The sequence below is a fragment of the Danaus plexippus genome, chromosome 19 (assembly GCF_018135715.1).
Source record: "Danaus plexippus chromosome 19, MEX_DaPlex, whole genome shotgun sequence".
NCBI lineage: Eukaryota > Metazoa > Arthropoda > Insecta > Lepidoptera > Nymphalidae > Danaus > Danaus plexippus.
The window spans coordinates 3,933,096-3,956,085 of NC_083549.1; the positions used below are offsets into that span (position 1 = coordinate 3,933,096).

At 31.3% G+C, this 22,990-nt stretch overlaps 2 protein-coding genes across 4 annotated transcripts in view; one reads left to right on the plus strand and one right to left on the minus strand.

Moving 5' to 3' along the window:
• The first annotated feature begins 400 nt into the window (after nt 1-400).
• The window catches only part of LOC116767839 (elongation factor-like GTPase 1), a 62,119-nt gene continuing 39,529 nt past the window's right edge, over nt 401-22,990 (plus strand). Inside the window, exons 1-9 of one of the 3 annotated variants that reach the window (XM_032658326.2) lie at nt 401-890; nt 1,076-1,315; nt 1,743-1,923; nt 2,175-3,048; nt 3,141-3,214; nt 3,291-3,446; nt 4,150-4,267; nt 4,504-5,222; nt 6,043-6,156. In XM_032658326.2, coding sequence (XP_032514217.2) covers nt 543-890; nt 1,076-1,315; nt 1,743-1,923; nt 2,175-3,048; nt 3,141-3,214; nt 3,291-3,446; nt 4,150-4,267; nt 4,504-5,222; nt 6,043-6,156 — 2,824 coding nt within the window. In that variant the 5' untranslated portion in view covers nt 401-542. The remainder of the gene's footprint in view (nt 891-1,075; nt 1,316-1,742; nt 1,924-2,174; nt 3,049-3,140; nt 3,215-3,290; nt 3,447-4,149; nt 4,268-4,503; nt 5,223-6,042; nt 6,157-22,990) is intronic. The other 2 variants (XM_032658325.2, XM_061523592.1) reach the window with 2 other exon arrangements.
• LOC116767840 (uncharacterized) overlaps nt 6,495-22,990 on the minus strand; it is a 31,588-nt gene continuing 15,092 nt past the window's right edge. Inside the window, exons 2-6 of the mRNA XM_032658327.2 lie at nt 8,939-9,049; nt 8,618-8,758; nt 8,177-8,339; nt 7,941-8,039; nt 6,495-7,270 (exon numbers count right to left, since the gene is read on the minus strand). Coding sequence (XP_032514218.1) covers nt 7,026-7,270; nt 7,941-8,039; nt 8,177-8,339; nt 8,618-8,758; nt 8,939-9,049 — 759 coding nt within the window. The 3' untranslated portion in view covers nt 6,495-7,025. The remainder of the gene's footprint in view (nt 7,271-7,940; nt 8,040-8,176; nt 8,340-8,617; nt 8,759-8,938; nt 9,050-22,990) is intronic.

A 22,990-nucleotide genomic window follows, 5' to 3' on the forward strand; every position in this document is an offset into this window, starting at 1 on the left:
AAAATTGGTTTGAACGAAATATCATTATTGGTTTTAAAAAAATAATACATTTTAAAAATACGCAAATACAACTTTGTCGTTCATACAAACACTACGTTAAACCAAGTTATTTTTTTTATAAAATATCGATCAAAGTTACAACGCACTACAATAACTTTTATATTATGTCATCAACTTATTGCTACGGAACCCTTCATTCAAAATCTAGATCACATACAATTAAAAAAAATTATATATAAAAAGTTTTAAATATTATCTTTGTGTTACAAATTATGAATTTACAGCATTTTTATGAAATGAACTCTTTACAAATAATATCGTTTAATGTGTAGAGGCACACAGAGCCGTATTTCTGAACGGAAAAGACAGCTAAAAATGTCAGAGTGACATTGACATGTCAACATTGCAATATTTTTGGATTTTCTCACGTTGTGCAATTTTTTGCAATTACTTACTCACAATATATGAAGTTGCTGTATTAAATTAGCAAGAATTGTTTGTACAATATATAACAAGTTTAAATAAATTATAAGATAAACAAAATGAGACTAGTAAGTTCAACGAAACTTTTAGAACTTCAAAAGAAAACTTCGCAGATTCGAAATATATGTATCGTAGCACACGTGGATCATGGAAAAACAACCCTGGCAGATTCTTTAATATCGAGCAATGGTATTATATCGCAAAGATTGTCTGGAAAACTTCGCTACATGGATAGCAGGCCTGATGAACAGGAGAGGGGTATCACTATGAAAAGCAGTAGTATAGCATTGTATCATGCATTGGAAGGTGAAGAACATCTTGTAAATTTGATTGATTCTCCGGGGCATATTGATTTTTCAAGTGAAGTGTCAACTGCAGTCCGATTATGTGATGGTGCAATAGTAGTTGTAAGTGTTAAGACTTCAAATTAAATTTATTTGTTATAATTTCTTATAAGAATAATATTCATTTGTTATATGGTTCCTTAAACACTTTAGAATTTTGAGATTTATTATTTAGTATATATAATTATGATTAAATCAAAGAAAATTGAACTTTAAAATTTTTAACTTATGTCATTACTTTCCCACAGGTTGATGTAGTAGAAGGTGTATGTCCGCAAACAAGGCTGGTATTAAAACAGGCATATTCAGAAAATATGAAAGCAGTTTTAGTATTCAATAAAATTGACCGGCTCATTGTGGAGATGAAAATGACAGCGCTAGATGCATATGTTCATATAGCACAATTGTTGGAACAAGTCAATGCTGTAATGGGTGAACTTTTTGCATCAGAAGTATTAGAAAATGAAGAAACATTGATTGATAAACAGGTATATAAATGTTTTCTTGTTCCATCACTTTATCTATAAATATATAGGCATTGGGTCACTGTCCAAGATTCAAGATTCTATGTTTATACTAAATTAAAAAAACCTATCATTTACATTAAAATATAATGCAGTTCTTTTGAATTTAACTGTTAAATATTCTTTCAATTGAATATGGGATATCTAATAAACAAAAATAAGGCAATGTTATTAGATGATTACATAAGAAAAATATTTTTATTCTTACCTTCAGTCAATGTGGTGAAATTATAGATTAAATAACATAATTACTTATGTACAAAGTTCATGATACTATATTAAGAGTGTTTAAGTCACATCACAACCACCTTAAACAGTGGAGTTTTTACTAAGCTGTTTGTACAAATAACAAACTTATTTTATTTATAATTATTTATATTCATACTAAAAGCGACAGAAACCGAACCCAAAAGAGGACAATAATTTCTATGATTGGACGTCAGCTTTAGAAGATTCAGACGACTCCAACCTGTATTTCTCACCTGAGCAAGGGAATGTTGTTTTTGCGAGTGCTATAGATGGATGGGGTTTCACTGTGCACACTTTTGCGAAACTTTTTTCTGATAAACTTGGTATGTTTTCAAGTTCATAATTTGTCTAGTTTTGAATTTATTGTATGTTATCTCTATTGTTAGTACATATAAATGTATTGAATAATTATTTTACCCATTAATAACATTTTCAATATGCATATGTACATACATTAATATACAAGAACTATTGTTTTTATATAACTGTATAAAACATAATAATATATTTTTTAAATGAAGTGGCAAAAGATTGTAGTAATATGTATATCTATAATTTTGTTTTATTGCAACAGGTGTCAAAGAAGAGCTTCTCACTAAGGTACTTTGGGGTGATTTTTATTTGAATCCAAAAACTAAGCGTTTTATGAAAGGTGCCCAAGAGAAAGCTAAGAAACCGCTTTTCGTCCAGCTCGTTCTTGACAATCTTTGGAATATTTATGAAACGATTGTTCTAAGAAATGACAAAGAAAAAGTACCTAGCATGTGTGAAAAATTAGGTATCAAACTTACAACACGAGATCTAAGACACACGGACAGTAGGGTCCAACTGCAGTCACTGATGATGCAATGGCTGCCTTTGTCCAATACAGTTTTAGATATGGTGTGTAGGAAGCTACCATCTCCAAAGGAAATACTACCCGAGAAAGTTGAGAAATTAATGTGTTCACGTATACGCGATTTCGAATCTTATTCGGACGAAACAAAGGAACTCAAAAAAGATTTCCTTGCCTGTGATAGTAGCAACGATAGACCTGTGATTGTATTTATATCTAAAATGTTTAGCATAGATAAAAGTATGTTGCCTTCAAACAAACCCAAAGCGCTTACACCGGAAGAAATGGCGTTGCGACGAGAAAGAGCAAGACAAATGCGTGATGCTCTGAAACATAGTGAGAAATCTGAACCAATTCCAGTTAAAACAGAGGAATTAGTTGAAAATGATAAAGAAAAACACGCAACAGATGAACAAGAAAAGGAAGATGGTGACGATACAGCATTTATAGCGTTCGCTAGAATATTTAGTGGTAGAATTAAGAAAGGGGATAAACTTTATGTACTGGGTCCAAAACACGATCCATCCCAGGTACTGATGAACAAGGAGTTCAATATAGATCCCAATAAGAAATTAAAAGACTTACAGAGCGACGAACATATAACTTGTGCTGAGTAAGTTACAATTACAGTTATTTATTTATAAAATGTAATCATATATATATATATATATATATATATATAGAATTACATATATCTTTTTGCAGGATCAAATCTCTATACGTACTAATGGGAAGAGAATTAGAAGATTTAGAAGAAGCAGTTGCCGGCAATGTTATAGGTACTAAGTTAATATAAAATTTCTGCTCCATTTGAATCTGAACTAAAATGACAACCTGTTTTTGTATTTTTTCTAGGTATTGGTGGTCTTGAAGATCATATATTAAAAACAGCAACATTAAGTAGCACAGTAGCATGTCCATCGTTCAGTGAGATTCAATATGCAGCAGTGCCAATACTTAGGGTTGCCATAGAACCCACATACCCATCACAGTTGCCTCAGCTTGTTAAAGGTGGGGATAATGTTCTAATCACTTAAAAAAATATTACATTTAGTCTAAACACTATCCATATTAATATTACAGATTAGTGAGAATATTTTGCATACTATTCTTTACATCACTTACAAATATATGATATATGAACCTTTTTAAAATATAATAAAATTTATTTATAAGACGATTTATATGCTAATTGCATTTAATGTATTTATATAGATCAATTTATACACGGATGACATGAGAATCCCAAGTAGCGTAGCCTTTGGAAGACCTTATTAAAACAATGAAAGAAAACATTGCATATACAATGTATTTGGGAATATTTTAAATACAGAAAGAATAAATTAATCGATTTCGATACAAGAAATTTTAAATTATGTATTAACTCAACATGACTTTTGTTAAAAACATAATTACAAAAATTGAAAATAATCATCGTATAAACACTCTAACACTGAATTTTAAATGAAACTAATATTTTTCGGATATACTACGCGTGCTTTATTTTTTTGTTTAAAACTACGTACCTACTCCCGACGTTTCGGTTACTTTTCAGCAACCGTGATCACGGGCAGACGAGATGTGTATATAGTTTGTATCCGAAAAATATTCGTTTCATTTAAATGAATAAAACTCGGTAAAGTCTTAGATCTCATTAACTGAATTTTATTTTCAATATATTATTATCTTATTTTTTTTTAATTCGTTCAAACAGGTTTGAAACTATTAAATCAATCGGACTCGTGTGTTCAAGTGTTATTACAAGAGAGCGGTGAACATGTTTTAGTGACAGCTGGTGAAGTACATCTACAGAGATGCTTAGAGGATCTCAAGTGAGACATCATTATTTTTTTATTTGTTTTCTTTTTGCATTTTATTTATTTTATTTTAATGTATTCTTTAATTTATTGCACAAGATACACTGATTAATATATAAGAGGTCCAAAAATATATACATCTTTCATGAAATAAATAGCGATGTTTTTTTTTGGATGTAACATATCTTAAAACATACGTTTTTATTTAACGTAGTAGTAGTATAATATTGAAGTGCTAATGACGATTACAGAAATCTATATGCGAAAATACCAATAACTGTCTCTGAACCAATAGTACCGTTCAGAGAAACGATAGTCGAACCACCGAAAGTTGATATGGCGAATGAGGAAATCGATTCTCAGAATATCGATAAAGGAAACGCCACTGACATAGATCCCGTTATAACGGTATACACAAACAATAAACAAAGCAAAATAAGAATACGAGCTAAACCATTACCAAACGTGATAACGGCTCTCCTCGAAAAATCAGCTGATTTACTAAAAGCTATATCTCAATATATAAAAACGTTACAAGGATTAAACAACAATGATAAAATAGAAAACAAATTAGAAGATCTCCATATAAACGGGAAACATCACCTGTCAGATAGGATGTTGAAACTGATTGAAGCTTTCAAAACGGAGTTACAGAACATTTCGTCGAAGTTAGGACCAGATTGGAAGAATGTCGTCAATCAGATTTGGTCAGTAGGACCTAGGAATTGCGGTCCAAATTTGCTTTTGAACCAAACAACGGATTATAAGACCAAGTTTTTGCATCACGAAGATATTATTAAGGAAGATCCCAGGTTCGAATATGAGGGTAGTTTTGTCAGTGGTTTCCAATTGGCTTCTTTGTCGGGACCACTCTGTGAAGAGCCGATGATGGGTGTTGCTTTCTGTGTTGAAGAATGGACTCTAGAAAAGCTTGAAGAAGATTCCTCACATACTTTCGGACCTTTGTCAGGTAGATATGTTTATTTATTATTCTAATTTGTTTCAATGACTTGTAATATTTTACAGATTGTATCTTAATGCGGGTAGTTTTGAATATTAGGTAGGAAAAGTTGTTGTTATCGATACGTGAACTTCCTAAACGACTGTGTTATTTTCTTAATTTAAATGCTATTATTATGATTTAAATTGTCTCAATGCGATTAACTTAATAAAATATAACATTTTATATACTAGTAAAAATGATTGCTAAATTAAAATCCAACATATTGATATATTACCATAATGGTACAAATTATCTAATTCGATTAATATGTTTGTCGGCATAACTTTTATCTATTTCAAAATACCCACATAGTGAAATCTCAACAAAAACTGAATGTAACTCACATTCTCTTGGAAAGCGGTATATTTAGTACGTACCAATTACAGAAAGAATAATTAAACTTTTTTATATATCTATAAACATAAACTAATTTTATTACACCTAGGCTACATTTACACGTTAAATACCTGAGGGTTATGTCGCTTTAATGATGCAGACTTGTTGTAAATGGTTATGACTGGTTCTTGATTACAATTTGATGTCGATAGTAAAGTCGCTGATGAGATTTTAGATACGTTCCTGTGATCATTCAGTTATTTATCTTGTATAATAATTATAACATCAATATAAATAGACTGTATGAATATTTTTTTTTCAAAACAAACACACTAAAAAGGTTCTATATCCTACTAGCTTTAGAAGGATTTAACTAATTAAAATCTTCAGTAGGTAATGAGTTTGCGATGAACATACAGCCGGAGTATTATATAAACGTGATTTTTAATAGGTCAAATAATGTCGACTGTAAAGGACGGTTGCAGAAAGGCATTCCAAGTGCAACCCCAGAGACTGATGGCAGCCATGTATTCCTGTGATATAGTTGTGGATCAAAAAGTATTGGGTGAGTTACATCCGTTAATCGTGACTTACATAATTATAATAACATTTTTCAAACTATTCAAAATAATAATTATTTTAATGGTCCTCAATCTTTTTAAAGGAAAAGTTATTGTAACAACGGTTGCTGTAATGATTTGGTATTAAGAAATGATTCTTTGTGTTGAATGAATAGAATAACAAGAAAACACCGTCTTCAATACAATGTTACACAATTTCAACGGCATTTAGCTTCAAAAGCTTACAATAGTAATGTAATAAGAGAAATTGGATGAAATATCCAACGATTGTTACATAAAGATCCACAGTCCCCTTCATCAAAAGACACAAAGAAAACAGTCGTTTATTTAATATTATTTTATTTGTTTTTAATTACAAATATTGTAATTAATTCTACTATTTACAAAGCGATTCGTCTAAGATATATGGTTTGATATAAATATTGCGTATACTTAAAAACTTAAATAATAAATGCATTGTAATACACAAAAACACTGAATACGTATCACATTATTTTGTGTACAAAATATAACTAAAATTACATTCACCAAATAAACCATTGTCGTCTAAAACGGTCCAATACTTGTCCTTAAATCTATGGCTTTCTGGCAGAGCATTAACTTATGAGTATTAAATTATTCTACGGATATTAGAACTTATAAAATAAAATGCTGGGAAGGTACAGAAGAATCGTAAAACTACTAAATGCATCCAACACTACAATACGATTATTAATGAATCGGACGTAACTAAACTGGTATGAGAAAGCTAAAAGCGTTTTGTTATCAATATTGTAAGTTTTCGTTGGGCTCAACGAGGCAGACGGCCATCTTGAACCCAACCTACTTTTACAACAATAAGATAAGTTTGTTCTTAATTGATCCAATGTAACGATCGTGCCAATTCCTTTACCTTATACCATGGGAAAGGAGGGTATTCTGATGTCATTCGCCTTACGCGTGCAGCTCTAGACCGTCTATTGTAGAAGTTTGAATCTAAATAGCTGTGCGTATGATATCTATTGTAGACGGGTTTATCGTAGGAGTGGGCTTGAGAATAGTCCACTTTGTACGTGCTCGTGGTGCTCTGAACGCTCGGTGTGTATCGATTGTTGAAACCTGAAATTTTATTTTTTATTTACAAAAAATGAATATCGTTCCGCTCTCTTCGTGTACAAGATTAATTAAGTTAAAAAAATATATGTTTGTTAATTCTAGACTCCCTAACTGATGCGCCGCTTGTAACATAGTTTTGCTTGCATATCTTTCTCTAGTTTTCCTAAAAAAGTATTTGCAGAGTTATATTAAAATACTTCACCCTTATAGCGACAATGCTAGTAAATTAGAAGTTATATAAAATATTAACCAGTATTGAATAATAAATGTGACGATTTAAATCGAAATATTCAATAATTTCCTGTCGTTACTGAACGTTGTCATTGATATTAGGATTATAAAAATGTTTAGGGAAATGTTACACGTGTAAATTTTCCTATTTTATGAAATCTAAAACCATACGTATATTTTATAACTCATAAATTTTACCGTAGTAAAGTGGATATTGTAATAACAATTAATTTAAAACCAAGCCATAGAACATCTTTCGATGTGCGGACTGAACTAAATCTTCTTTACGACATTCCTTTTAGATAGCATAGCGTTTGCCTTGAAGCAATACGGCATTAAATCTCTTTGCTTTCTCGCTAATACCTTTATAAATCACCATCCCAGTCATAAAGTATTCTGTATTAATGTAAGAGAAGTGTTGCTAGTAGATAGCAGGACTTACTGGAGTGATAAGCTGTGGTCGGTCGAACGCACATCATACCGTAGACCCTTATACCAGGCACCGAAGCATACGTCGGCTGATCGTGAGACATCGGCCCCTCTGCAAGATTAATGCAATCTTTTATCGCATCTACACACAAGAACTGTATACATAAAAAATCTTCGCTGACATAACAACTATTCAAACTTGATAAGATTTGACATTTGACTTTAAATTTCACTTAAAACCAATCTCACCTAGAATATGAGTTTCGGGACATCGGCATATAACTAAATAGTGCGATTTTCCTGTCCGTATATTTTGCAACGCCAATAACGACCAGTCTCGTGGTGCACGACATTCTCGCATCTCGGAAACAGCTTCGCATGTCTTAACCAATGTTACAGCCTTCTTTGCATACTGAAAAAACGAACAGATCGGTTTAGCCGTCTACATGTTCCAATGCAATTTTACATAATCATTCGATGCTCTAATTGCGTAGTAATCTAACATTGAATCGTGTTTTTCAATCAAATGACTATAATTCCTAAGATGCTATCAATAAATAGCTAGCTCTAACAGGTATATTTAATGAATCCTATTAATCGTTCAGTTCCCGTGTTACACTGTTATTCCTTTTAAAGCTCCAATGTTACCTGCGCGTCGCCGTTAATACTGTGTATTGACTTCAGAATTACCTTCTTTTTGGAATCGGTGGTTAGGCGAGTGGTATGCAGGTCATCCGCGTTCAAACTCGCCGAGCATGGGTCTCTGTACCGAGCTGGACAAGCGCATAAAGGCTGTGTGTAATTCAAACGAACGTATACAGCGTTGCATACCTGAAAAATACACGAAAATTATATATGTTAAAGGTTAAAAACTAAATTCATATTTTAATAAATATAAATCATATATCGGCAAAAACAGCTCATTATATCAGGAGCAATCCAATAAATGAGTTCTTCAGAATATCGAAACGAATAATATGTGTATTGAGTATATTTGAGAGGCAACATTACCTGTTGAATAGCACACTCCGGTAGTAAATAGATGTGTTGATTGTGCGGATAGTAATGGTATTTGGTCGGCTTGGCTAGTACGTTGGTGGAACCAGCCGGCAATGGCACCGTCTGAAAAGACATTCTATATGATTAATGTCCTTTTATAATATACTTAGTCTGAGCTCCTTTTCATATGTCGTTAAATAACTAATGATTTCGTTAATTACTCGAACAATAGTTGGACACCTGAGTACGTTGACATATCTCTTACTAATATTCCATTCAAAATAATATATGACCAATGAGCTTTTATTTTATGAAAGACATATAAGTTAAAATGTATCTCATTGAAGATGATTTATGAAAGAAAATATACAATATTTTCTTTCGTAAATCATTGGAAGGACGTGTATTTAAAAAAATTCTATAAGATTATTTCTTATATTAAATTAAATTCGAATTGTATGGCGAAATAAAAACGCTTTAAATTTTTCGTTTCTTATCCTAATGAAATACATAATGTTTTAAAACGCAGAAGAACAGAAATACGTAAAGTAGGTATTTAGACTTGACTGAAAACTATAAGACCGTTATAGTTTTAGTATGAAGCTTGCTTTGTTAACTAAAACCACGATCACCTGCTGTGCAATTTATATTAATTCTATATCAATACCATCAGTCGATCTTTTGACCCGTGAATTGACAATCGTTATTAGACCAATACATAATATAATTTTCTTATCAACCACTTCATAGTCAGAACGAAACTCTAATGGAGAATTTTGATTAAATATGCTAATTAAATTTAAACCTAATTGATAGCGGCTGTGTTGGTAATTAGCTTTGTTTTAGCGTTTATCTCCCATGATTTTGATATATCTATTTTAATAAATTTTCATAACGAATATAATGTGTTACATGTCATAAATATGCAAAACAGTTTGAATTTAACGCTCCGACATATATGTTATCAAATTATTATTTAATGGTTACTATCTCATTTAATACACTAATGATGTTTGTGTAAAATTTAAGGATTTTGTTATATAGGATATATTTTAAAATTTTATTTATTACATACCAGTTTTTTATAGGCTTACTTAAAAGACAGTTGCCAGTTGAAAGACTCTTGTCACAGATTATCTAATAATTTCTGATCAAATATTTGAGCGTTCCGCTTCGACGGTGGAAAGAGATCGCTCTGGATTCAAGGCTGTATCCTAACTATATATATTTTTTATCTAAATCACCGGACGTCACGAATAATCTGAATGATCTTGAAAGAATTTTTCGACACCACAATTTACTTCTAACACCTTTTACTCGGTCCATTATCCGTGTCGCGGCTCAATTACATGTTTTTATTCCTGCTCCGACTTAAATTGATTCAAGCGTCTTGACTATTTATCCCGTTACGCAAACCAAGGTCAACATCTTTCGAGTCAGATCGAACGATATGTTTACCTAAAATATTAATCTCTGGTTCGCGATCTTGACGTGATCTGAACTTCGTGGAACCTGCTGTATATAATCTTGATATAACAGTTCATTGTGCTGCGATGAAATAACAAATTATTTCCTATTATTGTTAACTTAGGTTAGATAGTTATTTAATTTGATACACTTATCTAGATTAAGCCTGTTTCAGTAAATGTTGGTTATATTATAAATTTATAAGAATTCATTTTGGATGCACGTACATACTTATTACTAAGTATGAAAGTGAGTATATAACTATTTCTCGGAAATACAGTCATGTCTGCATCAGACGGTTTTAATCTTAAAAGCTGGTGTGAGATACATTTTAATATCTTCATTTAGCCAGACATCTATTTCTGTGAGCCATTTTTATACCTGACAAAACTATGAACTATCTTTATATAAATTTATATTTACAAGGTAATAAGAGCATAATACGATATATAACTTGATGTGTAATTTTACTTTTCACGTACTACCAATCATCATTGCCCTTGTAGGCTAGCGTTCATTGCCCGACCCGATCTACCTCAACATGAGTTCAGGGCAACGAAACATAATCACTTCCGATGTTAACTTCACTTCTTATGTTAACTATTTAACACTATATTATTACTCTACGTTTATTATACCACTACGGTTATTATTACCGGTCTGATTATATGTATCAGATTGTTTTGATTTTTTTAATTAATTGGCTATTCAACGCGGTGCCACTGTTACTTTCCAGTTTTTTAATAATGATTATAAACACCCAATTAATATTCTATTATTGATGGGTTTTCGATAAATATTAATTAAAATATTTTTTACCCCGTTACTTCATAAATCAATTAATATAATGTCGAAGACATTTTTTTCTAAGTAAAACCTATTTGTATATAAATAAAAAGTTTTACGTGCATCCTATTAATAAGATAACCTGACATCAATTAGAGTTGCTCTAGCCCAAGAAACTCTAATTGGAAGTATCGTTAAAGTACGTGCAAATTCCTTTGGAAATGATCTAACGAGGGTCAAGTTAACCTTTCAATCAGTTAATTGGACGTACATGAAAATGAAATGTTTTTACTTTACCTAGATATTTGTACACGTTATATTACCTTTTTAAAGAAAAATGATTGAATTTCACTATTCCAATTATGTGATATCCATTAAGCTGGTTATGGCTTAAAAAATTTCTATATAATAAAATGTTTACAATTATTTTAATACTTCCAAGATGCAAATGATATAAATTCAATTAAAACTACATTTAATCTAAATAATTTATAATTGTGAATAAAATTTATGTCTGCGTTTCAATAATTTGCCTATAAATTGCTTACCTACACTAAAACAAAGATTAATAAAATTATAATGAAATAAATACAGAATGATCCTTGCAAAATTCTATTTTTTTATTCTTAAGAATGTTGAATGCATATCTTTAGACGTAATCCTACATAAGTTTGTTTACCGTTTTGCCCTTAATGTTATTAAAACCTTAACACCATTGAGTACTGGTTATTTGAATAGTAATTATTAATATTTCCTTATCGAGCTTACAGTTAGCAAATAGATCCAACAGGTTTCTCAGTATAGCGGTCCAGTAATTCAATAACTTCAGGTTTCCGTTCCGGACTGCTTCCAAGTCTATAAATATTTTATGCTCTATAACTCTATATACATGAGATAAAAAATCAATAGCTATCATATAAAAAATAATATGGCGTAATTTCATTACATTTTAAGTTGATTCAATGAGTTTAGAAAAGCAGAATGAGTGGCTACACGTAGGAGATTTTTGCATCCCATTCGCAATAAAATGGCGCACTTTTATTCATGACTGGTCGCCAGCACTGCTAAAATTTTATCTCAATGCGTTCCACATGACTCTCCCAGATCAGAATAATTTAGTAAGATGGGATAAAGGTACCGAAAAACTTGTTACATCTGCGGGGATGCAGTTGGGACAAGCATTTGCTGGTGAGATGTAGGGTACTCCTGGATAGCAGTCAATACTCGCGTCGTCACGATAGGGTATTTAGAAATCATACGTGAAGCGGTTAGTCTTTCGGTAGCCAAAGAAATAATCCCAAACCAGCGATCAATAAGTTTTGTCAGAAAAAGCACTAGGGCTACAAAATCAAACCTCAAGCCTTACTCTATCATTAAAGCGGCTTTGGATTGGACTATAATGATGGATACGTATAAAAAACAATATAAATTGCCAGAGGATTTCTGCGTCGGCTTCCAGACAAGACATATTTTTATATTCGCGAATTGTAAAGCGCGTTGTGCTAAGAGAGCTCACGGTTCCTTGGGAAACCAACATCCCCAAAGACCATGCCATCAAAATCAATAAGAATTACGAGCTCACTAACGAACACTCTAAGAATAGGTTCGTTGTAAATTTGTACGCGGTAGAAGTAGCGAGAGGTAAAACAGCCAAATCTACTAAAAGACTTGGGCCTGTGAAGAAGTGACATTATTTCATTCTTGGAATGTGCGTCGAAGGCAGCCCTAGTAGGTTCGTTTCAAATTTGGTTGAAAGAGAGAGGAGCTTGGACGGTGGAGGTGAGCATTAGATAGAGTCCCCTTAAACCTGGGTCGCAAGTCATAGGCACTGTTGAAGCTCCTCTCCCTGCAACTCGATGGACCCGACACCCGCACGATGAATCCATGGAATGCTGAGAGGTTTCGTGTCACATGTAAAGGACAATTTGAATGATTGTGCTTACACCTGATATAATATGAACAATACTTGTTTTATTAAATTGAAGTGCTTTCCATTGTAACTTTCACTTTATTCTCAATGACCATTCATATTCTCCTTACATCTTATCTGTCGCGAAAAATATAGCCCAGATGTATATAGTACGGAAGCCATTGTTATTATTCATGAAGGCACTCGGCGTCCTACGAGAAACTTGTTGCGAGAAACTGGTTCCAAGGAAACTTTAATCCCTCTATAGCCCTGTACATAGAGGGGATATAACGATAGGAATTTATGAAAACAAATCATAAAAATTTTATAATAAAATTTCACAGACACGACGAGGAATATCGAATTAGTATGTAAGCTGGAAATACCTTAATTTAGAAATATTATTGTGTTGCATGCATAGTAGAATACTGGGTTAATGTCATTTGCAAACAACGCTTATTTCATTAGAGTTCTAAAGCATAATTAGCACAGAACTAATTTAACAGAGAAACTTAACAATCACGTCATGTATGTACCTAATTTGTTTATGTGTGGGTGTTTGCAGCACGTTTGGATTAAAATTAACACATAATTGATTAGGATTAACAACTAATTATATTTATTTGCTTTAATTCTTCACGATTCAACTTGCTGCTGTAGTTCCGTGTTTGTTATGTACTGTGTATTGATGAATATTAAAAAAAAAAGAAATTCTTCGGTAATATTAATATGATACCATTATATATAGTAATCATTCCCATGGAAAATATTTGAAACAAAACATTTGGTTATATCTACTACTTTTCGATAGTAGTTTTATTCATTTTATCGCAACAAAATAACAAAACACCGTCTAATAGCAGAAATCCTCGTATAAAGTATTCTTAAATGGAAGATGAAATTTTCTACGTAACAAGCCCTTATCCAGTCACGACTTCGCTTAAGACAAGTATGGAAACTTTTAATAGCGTAGATTCACATAAGATATCCAAAGACACAGTTATGACATTAAAATTTCTATGAAATGGCTTTATTAAAATCAATTTGCATATTGGTGAAACCGTTAGGAATTAAGATGATAACCATCTGCATTGACGAATTTACGTTTGAAACAAATCGCATTTCGTTACAATTAGGCACGGAATAGTTTCAATGTGAGAACTATAAATATTGATTGGATATTTTTGATATATATAGTAGATATAATATAACTATTAGTAATTTTTAAGTAAATTTTAAAATAAACCATGAATTTAAACCAGTTTCCTATTATAAAAATCTAGTCACTATTAAATTATAATCAATTAAATAGTTTACACTTGCGCGATATTAACCGAATGTATAAGTCACTTTTGAAATAATAATTTAAGCTAAGCTTTGACTCAATGATTCCGTCTATTCCCGTTTCCTCAGTCTCTTGTCTGTTATAGACAATGATATAATAAAACAGAAAATCACCATTGTTACCTACCGCGTCTTAAGTGTAGTCAAAGAGCTATTATTAAATTCTGAATGTACTGAAGAGCTATTAAATTAAAATCCAATTTCTTAGACGGAGCCCACCATGTTAAATTGAAGCGTTCTATTGTGCTTCATGTTGCGTGCTTTAGTCGTGACGTTTTGCATTCACGGGATGTTATCTCTGCCCACTCATTCGCAGCGACGGCTAAAGCAAGCGCACTTGACATTCATGAGCACTCGTTTGATGGAGCACTTGTTAAGCTTTTTAAATCCAGCGTTATTGAGATGATTTTTTTTTCCTATTTATTCACATTATCGCTTAAAGGAAAAATATGACTCATTTACGCTACACTTTAAATACTGGAACTGTTAAAACATTTCACGCCGATATTATAATTTTAATTGGAAACAGAGCATGCAATACAATTTTCACTTTTTAAAGTCTAGATTTCCATGCAGTACCATTTATTTGACCTTGTGCACTTAATCTTCCGTGGTAGTTACCGCTGTCGATGAGTTAGATTTATTGAAGCGCTGTACTGAATCGTGATTAAGAAATTCAATGCAAACATCAAGTAATTTGAGACGGTCGAAAACGGTCCTGCGGTGGCTCGGGTTGCAGATTGCCATGTAACTGTCTACCTGGGATTTGTGGAACTAGCTTGGTCAAAAGTCTAACGAGTAAGAAAGGTGTGAAAAATAAATGTGTACTTGTAAGTATTTTTAGCGACTAAGTGTTCTCGTCGCGAGAGCAAAAAAATCTTGTGTGAATTTTACTTTTAAAAATTTGCATACCGTTTCCAGAACATTTTAGAATTGTTATGTTATCTTCTCTCTGCTATCGTTATCGAAATGACTTGTTTGAAAAAAAATACGTATGTTAAAAAAGTACTGCTTAAGACTTCTACATTGTTTTCAAATTAAAACCTACATCAAAAGACATGTATGTTTAAAGATGGAATAAATTTATATAACGTCTTATTAGAAAAAAAAATAATTTGTTTCAATAAAAACCACAGCTATATTAACTTAGTTGACAATATAATCTTTCATTTTGTGTAATCGAATAAACACTTTCAACTGTAAAGACTACGGTTTCAATAGCCTTTTGTCATGCAACATAAAACAATACAAGTCGATATAAGATAAGTGGATTTATTTGGCTAACGGCAGACTAACAATAGCCTGACGTAACCTTTGTAAATAGTTTATGTGTAAAGGGAAAATTTGAAAGATGATTAATAAATAATCCTGAGAAAACAAAAAATGATTATCAAAATTTTTGATATTAAAGATTCGTTACATTCGAGCATATCTTTCTAGGTTTCGACTTGAGACCATTACTTTAAATGAGACTTACATAAAAACAAACAGTACTTATCGTCATAAGCACCATCTCCATTTGTGAAGCTCGCATAAAACTAAACAGCACGCATTCCATATACAAATCATTGTCCTGTTATTCTATTTTACGTAGCTAACGCAGCGCACTGTGTCCAGTAGTATACAATACTATGTCAACTATCGAAGCTGTTTCATCTAAGTATGCAAAGGCACGTGCGGTTGCAGGAACCGATCGGCCGATAAAATAGAACCGATCGTATGTCACGATGCCAGCACCTTTATATTTTACTCAGCATCCCTCTTGTAATGAAAACGCTATTGCTATCTAATTGGCTTCAGGTGATAAAACTTTTAATTCAGATTTATGATAAAATGCTTCAAGGATAATAACATTACATAAAATTTTATATATTACTTACCTACTACCATTGAAAATATGTAGTTGGATTATTTTAAATTCTTCCATTAACAGATACCTTGAGCTAGAGCCGTTTTAATTGCTCACATCGATCATCACAAAACACAAGTCCGACACTTGTTGTGGCATTAACTTTTTACTCCGTACTGTTGATATATATTTTTTACTTATTTTGTTGCAACTGTAAATTGTTCTAGAAGAAAGGACACGTTTTTGCACTAAGACCGCTTTTGAAAACTATTATGCTGCGTTGGTTAAAGTTCTGCTCCTGATATATATGAGGTTATATTCTACAACGTTCTCGGTAACCATATATTCATTGGCACTCATACTGCAGTTTGATCTCATATTTTACTTGGATCTCCGCTGTCCATGTAGATTATTGAAAGAGCAAAGTATTCTTGAATTATTTCGTATTGTTTAACATCGACATTAAGGAAAACTATTTCCATTGCATTCACTTTGAGAGGTCAGAAATGATTCTATGACTTTACAATTGTAACTGGTTGTTAGAAAGTGTTTTATTATTTAGTAGGAATATATATTTAAAGTTTATAACAATAAAATTTCGTGTATTATTAATCGAACGGTGCAGCAAACAATTGTTCATGTTATTGCATTCGATATCAATACAATTTTAAAATAATATAATTTCACTCATAGCGTCAGATGTTGTAACAAACATAGAAATCTATAAACATACAGTTGCTTGGAAACAAATCTAAATATGTTCAACTGACCGAAACGTATCGTAACATGCGTAATATCAGAATGAGTATTGTAGTAAATCACCGATCGTTCGGTCCGAGTCACGTATAGCTGATCCAGAGATGGTTATGACGTTTCATATCCCAACAGACCGTATAAGAAGTTATGGGGACATCGTACGGATCATTTTGCCACAAACAGCTATGTTGTATATTTTTGCGATGGTATGTTGAATCGATAGAAATTGCTATTACAGCAATGCTATTGGCCATTAATAAGGTAAATGTTGTCTATCTCAAGTTATTATACAACAACGGAACTTAATTTGCTCTAATGTTGTGTTTGTGCACTATTATAATTCTGGTTCTTATCTATTTGCATATTTTCAAAGCGTTTACTTCTTAGTGTTTCAGCTCGATTTACATTGTGGAATGGTAAATAAACCTGCTTTGTTCACATACACCCAGCTTTAAAATGTAGTCAGCGTGTGATATAAATTGCAAGTTACATGCGTTTATTGGCCGGAACATTTTTCTTTTCATTCTCGTTACATAATACATTCCCAAAGGAAGTGCTTGATGCAAATTATTGTTATTTAAAGAGAACTTCTGTTTTCTAACATCGTTTAGTATTCAAATGGTTTATTTCCGTGAAACTATATTAGCGACGTCGTTAACAATGTTTTGCAGTATGCATATATTACTGTCAATTGATTTTAGTTATTATAATGGCCACGTAACAGTACAATCCTGTTAAGCAATATATATTGATTGAAACCGACTACTGTTAGGTCTGCAAGTGCATAGTTAAGGTTTTGTGTATTATTAATTTATATTAGATGATAAAGTACTTTATGTTATATCCATTAAGAACCTCAAGCCATCAATATTATGGCAGTTAGTTTAATGACAATAACGTTATCAATAGCAAATAAGGAACTGTAAGCTAGCAAGGCTATAAAAACAAAAATTCATTTGTTCGTGGCGTTAACTACAGTTCTCTTATTAATTGATTGTATCTGGCTTCTTTTATAATACTAAGAAGTATATAGCGCCAATAAAATGCTTTCTCAAAGGAAATCGTTTATTAGTTCAATATAAAAATTCAATTTCATTTATGATAGTAATTTTATATTGTCTATAAAAGTAACATAGTGAATGTGCAATTTTATTTATGGATAAATCTTTGTTGTTTATATGCGTTTTAGCGTATGTATATCTGTTACTGATTTGAGCTGGTACGTATGTATACAAGATGTTATTGAAAAAGTTTAAATTATTGTAAACTTACTAGACAGTCATTAATTATCTCAGTCGTATAACAGCATCAATAATAACTGATAATTAATATAATTTTTTGTACTCTCGGGTTTTAGTCCTGCATATAATATTTATTAGTAGTAAATTTGTTGTGTACAATTAAAATATGAAGCGGTCAACATTATACTTTAGCCTTAAGAAACTTTAGAGCCAGCAGAAATTCTTCAGCTTTTTACACCCCAGTACTATTAAAGTAACTTGTTTGAAAATAATAGTTTATGTCTTAACATTATTTATGACTTGGACCGCACATGTACATTATGAAAAAGTGTTAAAAAAAACCATTTGTATGAAAATGAATACTTTGTACTAAATCCATAAAAGTCATTTACTTTATGCTCAATAAAATTTTTAACTATCTTCTTGTACGTATGTTCTTGTAAAATTTTGACGGTTGAAGCGCCACGGATTGATTAGAATGAAACTGTATAACAAATAGACTTCAACACAGGTTATAAATAAGATGCAATATGCTACTACAAGGACAGTAATATAATAATAATATTAGAATTTTTAAAACAAAAATGCACAAAACAATCGTGAGCAGCATTCTCATAGCGTCTAGGAAATTGCGGTTGCAATGATTACCGGTTAATGCCTGTTGGAACATCACGGCTGATGCTTCCGCATGGCAAAAGAAATGTTTATTTTTAACGAAATTGATAGCTGGGTTATAACAACAGTCATTATTCAGTCATGAGAAGAGCTGTCTCACTCATTACAAACTGTCATTTAATAGGATACCAGGAAATAAGTGAGTCGACGAGTTGACGTGAGGATCCCTTTTTTACCTCACTCAACAGTTAATACTCCTACGTATGTAGATTTATGAATATGAACCTTCAATGTCAATAATACTTACAAGTGTTGTAAAATCTAAGCTCGGAATTGATTTAAATACGTCCGTTGTCAATTTTATAGCAAGAAGGGCTTGAAAAAACTATTTTTCAATCGGAACACGCATGAAATTGAAATGTGTTTTTTATATAGGCAACGACAATATGATTGCCCAACAAACAAACGTTTTTTTAACCGATCAATATCTAACACGTCCGTTTTATGTACGCAACACTCTTTCTTAGAAATCTTCTATTTATACTTTGACTTTTTATATCCTCCCTCTGCTTGTGTAAGTCTTGTGCAATGAACACAGTCTTTATAGAACATTATGTTTTATTTTACTATATAAGGATGAATACTTTCCTCAGTAATTCTTTATAGTTTTTTTGCGGTCGATTAATTTTAGATTGATCACAACTGAGTGCATACCCATAAATAGGAATACTATTTTCTAGTTAAACCGCTTTATATAATAGTTGGAACTGGTTTAAAATTCCCTTGTGGTATATTTTTAGAAGCTCTTAATTAACTAGTAATGTTTGTACTTAAGTCGTTTGTCATACAATCTTGGAATCAATATGTAGGTTATTATCTATCAATTCTGATTAACAAAAAAACAAATTTTGTTTGTAGAAACATAACCAATAATGCATGTTTATGAATGTCAATTATTTGATTTCGAATTTAATCTCAGAAAAAGGCGTTTATATATTAAATATATAAAAATATCGTAATTAAATCATGTCGAAATATATCTAACGATTTACAAAAATATACATTTCAGAGATTCGTTTAGTAAAAAAACTATTAGTTTATATGATATTAAACTACAAAATATATACGGAATATTTAATATTTTATTCGCTCCCTTCTCATCCCCTCCGACGGTATCATTACTTCGTTGACTAAGCTTTACACGAGATTCCAAATAATAAATTTTACCCTACAGTGCTATCTTATTCATCTATTGGTGATTTAATTAAGCTGTACCCAAAGATTTTATCTTGTAGAACCTTATAAAGACAGCGGCGAAGATAACAAGCTGCGACGAGAAAAGTTACATTGTCTGTGTATCCTTACGAAGTTTGAAGAAAAATATAATTGAAGCTAAGCAATAATTATCATTCATTGGCGTCAATACATATGTACATATATTTGCACGTCTTTTATAATATTATGCAACATACCCATAAAATACATATACACATCTTTATGCTTAAGAAAACATAAAATAGAAAGCTCATGGAGAAAGGGCAACAAAATGTTTGATACTTTTTACATTGTTACTATAAGTAACGAAACGTGGTCAGCGTGTAGGCATTTATACAATTTCACGGACAATTCTGTTGTTCAATTATAGTACTATCTATCTGGTATCCTAATGCAAAAGCAATTCAGAATTGTTAGTGCAATTGACAGATTATGTTGCAAAGTATTGCATAAACACGTTTCACTTGTAGTTTAAAATTGTCTGCAATTAACAAATGCAGAATTCATGAAAATAATTTAGCCAAAACACATTAGAGAGAAGACAAAAGTCAAAAAGTAGTTAATTATCTAAACCAATTCATAATTTTTAAATATTATTCCTAATTAAACTGTTAATAAAGCTTAGAAATAATTTTTTAACTTACATAAAAATTGTCCTTCTCGAAATTAGATTATAATGTTTAGTTTGTATGTATATGTAAAAAATACTTAGTACCATATCTCCAAATATATGAAATTATATAATATTACGACCGTATCCAAGTAAAATCAATTACTTATTCGACCTAACATTGAATCATTACCGGTTGTTACTTGTTAGAGCGAAGGATTATTACGTTGTGGCGAAGTTAAATCTGCATTCAATAATTATTATCATTCTGCCTTAGTTAGAACTCTGCTTATATAAAAGTGCACTGTGTGTGTTCTAACTTACGTCTACTAAAATTAGAAGATCAGCTTTTAAACAAATATTTATGTATATGTATGTGTATGTGTACGTGTATTTGTATACGTATATGTATATTTATAATTTTGCTAATTATACAAAGATGTCGTTCAATTTAAATTTTTGTTAAAAGTAATGTGAATTCAATAGTTACAATAAAACCGTAATAGTTACTCTTGATGAGTTGTCACTGAGCATTTAATTATTTCATGTTATTTATGTAACGGCTACCTTAATAAACATATGGACCGATTTAAAACCAGTGTGTAATCGTTATTGTTTTCATACAAATCCCAAGATATTAAGATAAGTCTCACAGATTAGGACCGCCGTTTAACCCGGCAGATTAACCCTAATATTTAAATAATAACAATTTCCCTTTAAATTTTAAGGTAGCTCGAAGCTATATTAGAGTGTACATATTGTTATTGCTGATGTAAAAATGATATCTGGCCGTGAATATAACACCATTATTATAATGCATCCATGATTCCTGTATATAGATATCAAAATACACTTAGCACATATCAAAAGGTCAGAAGCGAGCGGAACTCACGGGTTAGCAATGATTTTGCATGTAGGTTGGTGTTGTAGGTCAACGGAACGACGCTGCTTTTTCTTACAGTTCATTCATACTATAAATATATAATATATCGCCGCGATTAAAAACGACACAGGCGCGTGAATATATACATGCATATGTATGCATATTTATCTTAAACATTCATTAAATTACATACATTTATTAATATATTCCTTTCATACCCAGACAAAAAAGTGCACTCCAACATTATTATATTAAAGTATATTGTTATAAAAAAGTAAGTAAATAGAATAATAAAAATTTATATGTATTTATACATATATTAAGAATACAATTTGTACTCTAAGTATCCGTTAAGGGCGTATAATTTTAATTTATAGCTTACACGCTTAACCAATATAATCTTAGTAGGTATAATAAATTTATAGCAAATTATAGAATTACTATCATTAAGAGATACTTACTCGTGCTATGTAAGTGCCAATTGCTAATTTATGCGCAAACGTTTGCTTCATAAATTTGACAACCCAATAATAGGTTCTATGATATATTAAAGCTCGGTAAGACTGCGTTTAGAAATTTCCCACACAGCATTGTTTAATCCCAATAAAATAGAGCACAGTCCATTCGTATATTATCAATCCTAAACGAGTAAATCTCTAATAATTATCCGGGAATTGTGCTGTGAGAAAGATCTTTGCTCTTGATTCTAATGTAAAATTTTTCCACATCGGAAGCATTATAATTAAAGATAGAAGATAGCAAGTTATAATTTGATCATTATTCTTAAAGATTATATTTTCTTTCACAGTAATTTAACAGAAAATTTTTTCAATCTGTGCTTTTTTTCTATCCAAAAATAAATTGTCTAAAGATTTTTTTTTACAAATATACACATATTTATTTTGGGCATATATCGAGACAAGTTGTATTCAATATAAAGTTTTGGTGATTAGATTATCGTTAGCCTAGAACGGTCTTAAAGACCTCGATAATCTAAACTTGGTAAAATCATGATATCATTCAAACCATACAAAAATTTACTATTACTAAAAACGGGCTATTCACAAATAAATCGCTGGTTAGAAACAGTTGAAGAAATAAAACAAGCGTTGGATCGTCAAGCGATTAACCTAAATTTAAACAATACTTGTGAATTTGTAAGGTCATATTCGTAAACCATCACAGATTAGATCTACAACTGATATTATTTTCATAATTCGCTCCGTCTGACTGTGTTTTATTCAGCGGATGTTGAATCTTTTGTTATGACTCTCTGTGCAACTTAAATAGTATATTATAGAATTTAACTGCCTATCTTACAGGTATAAG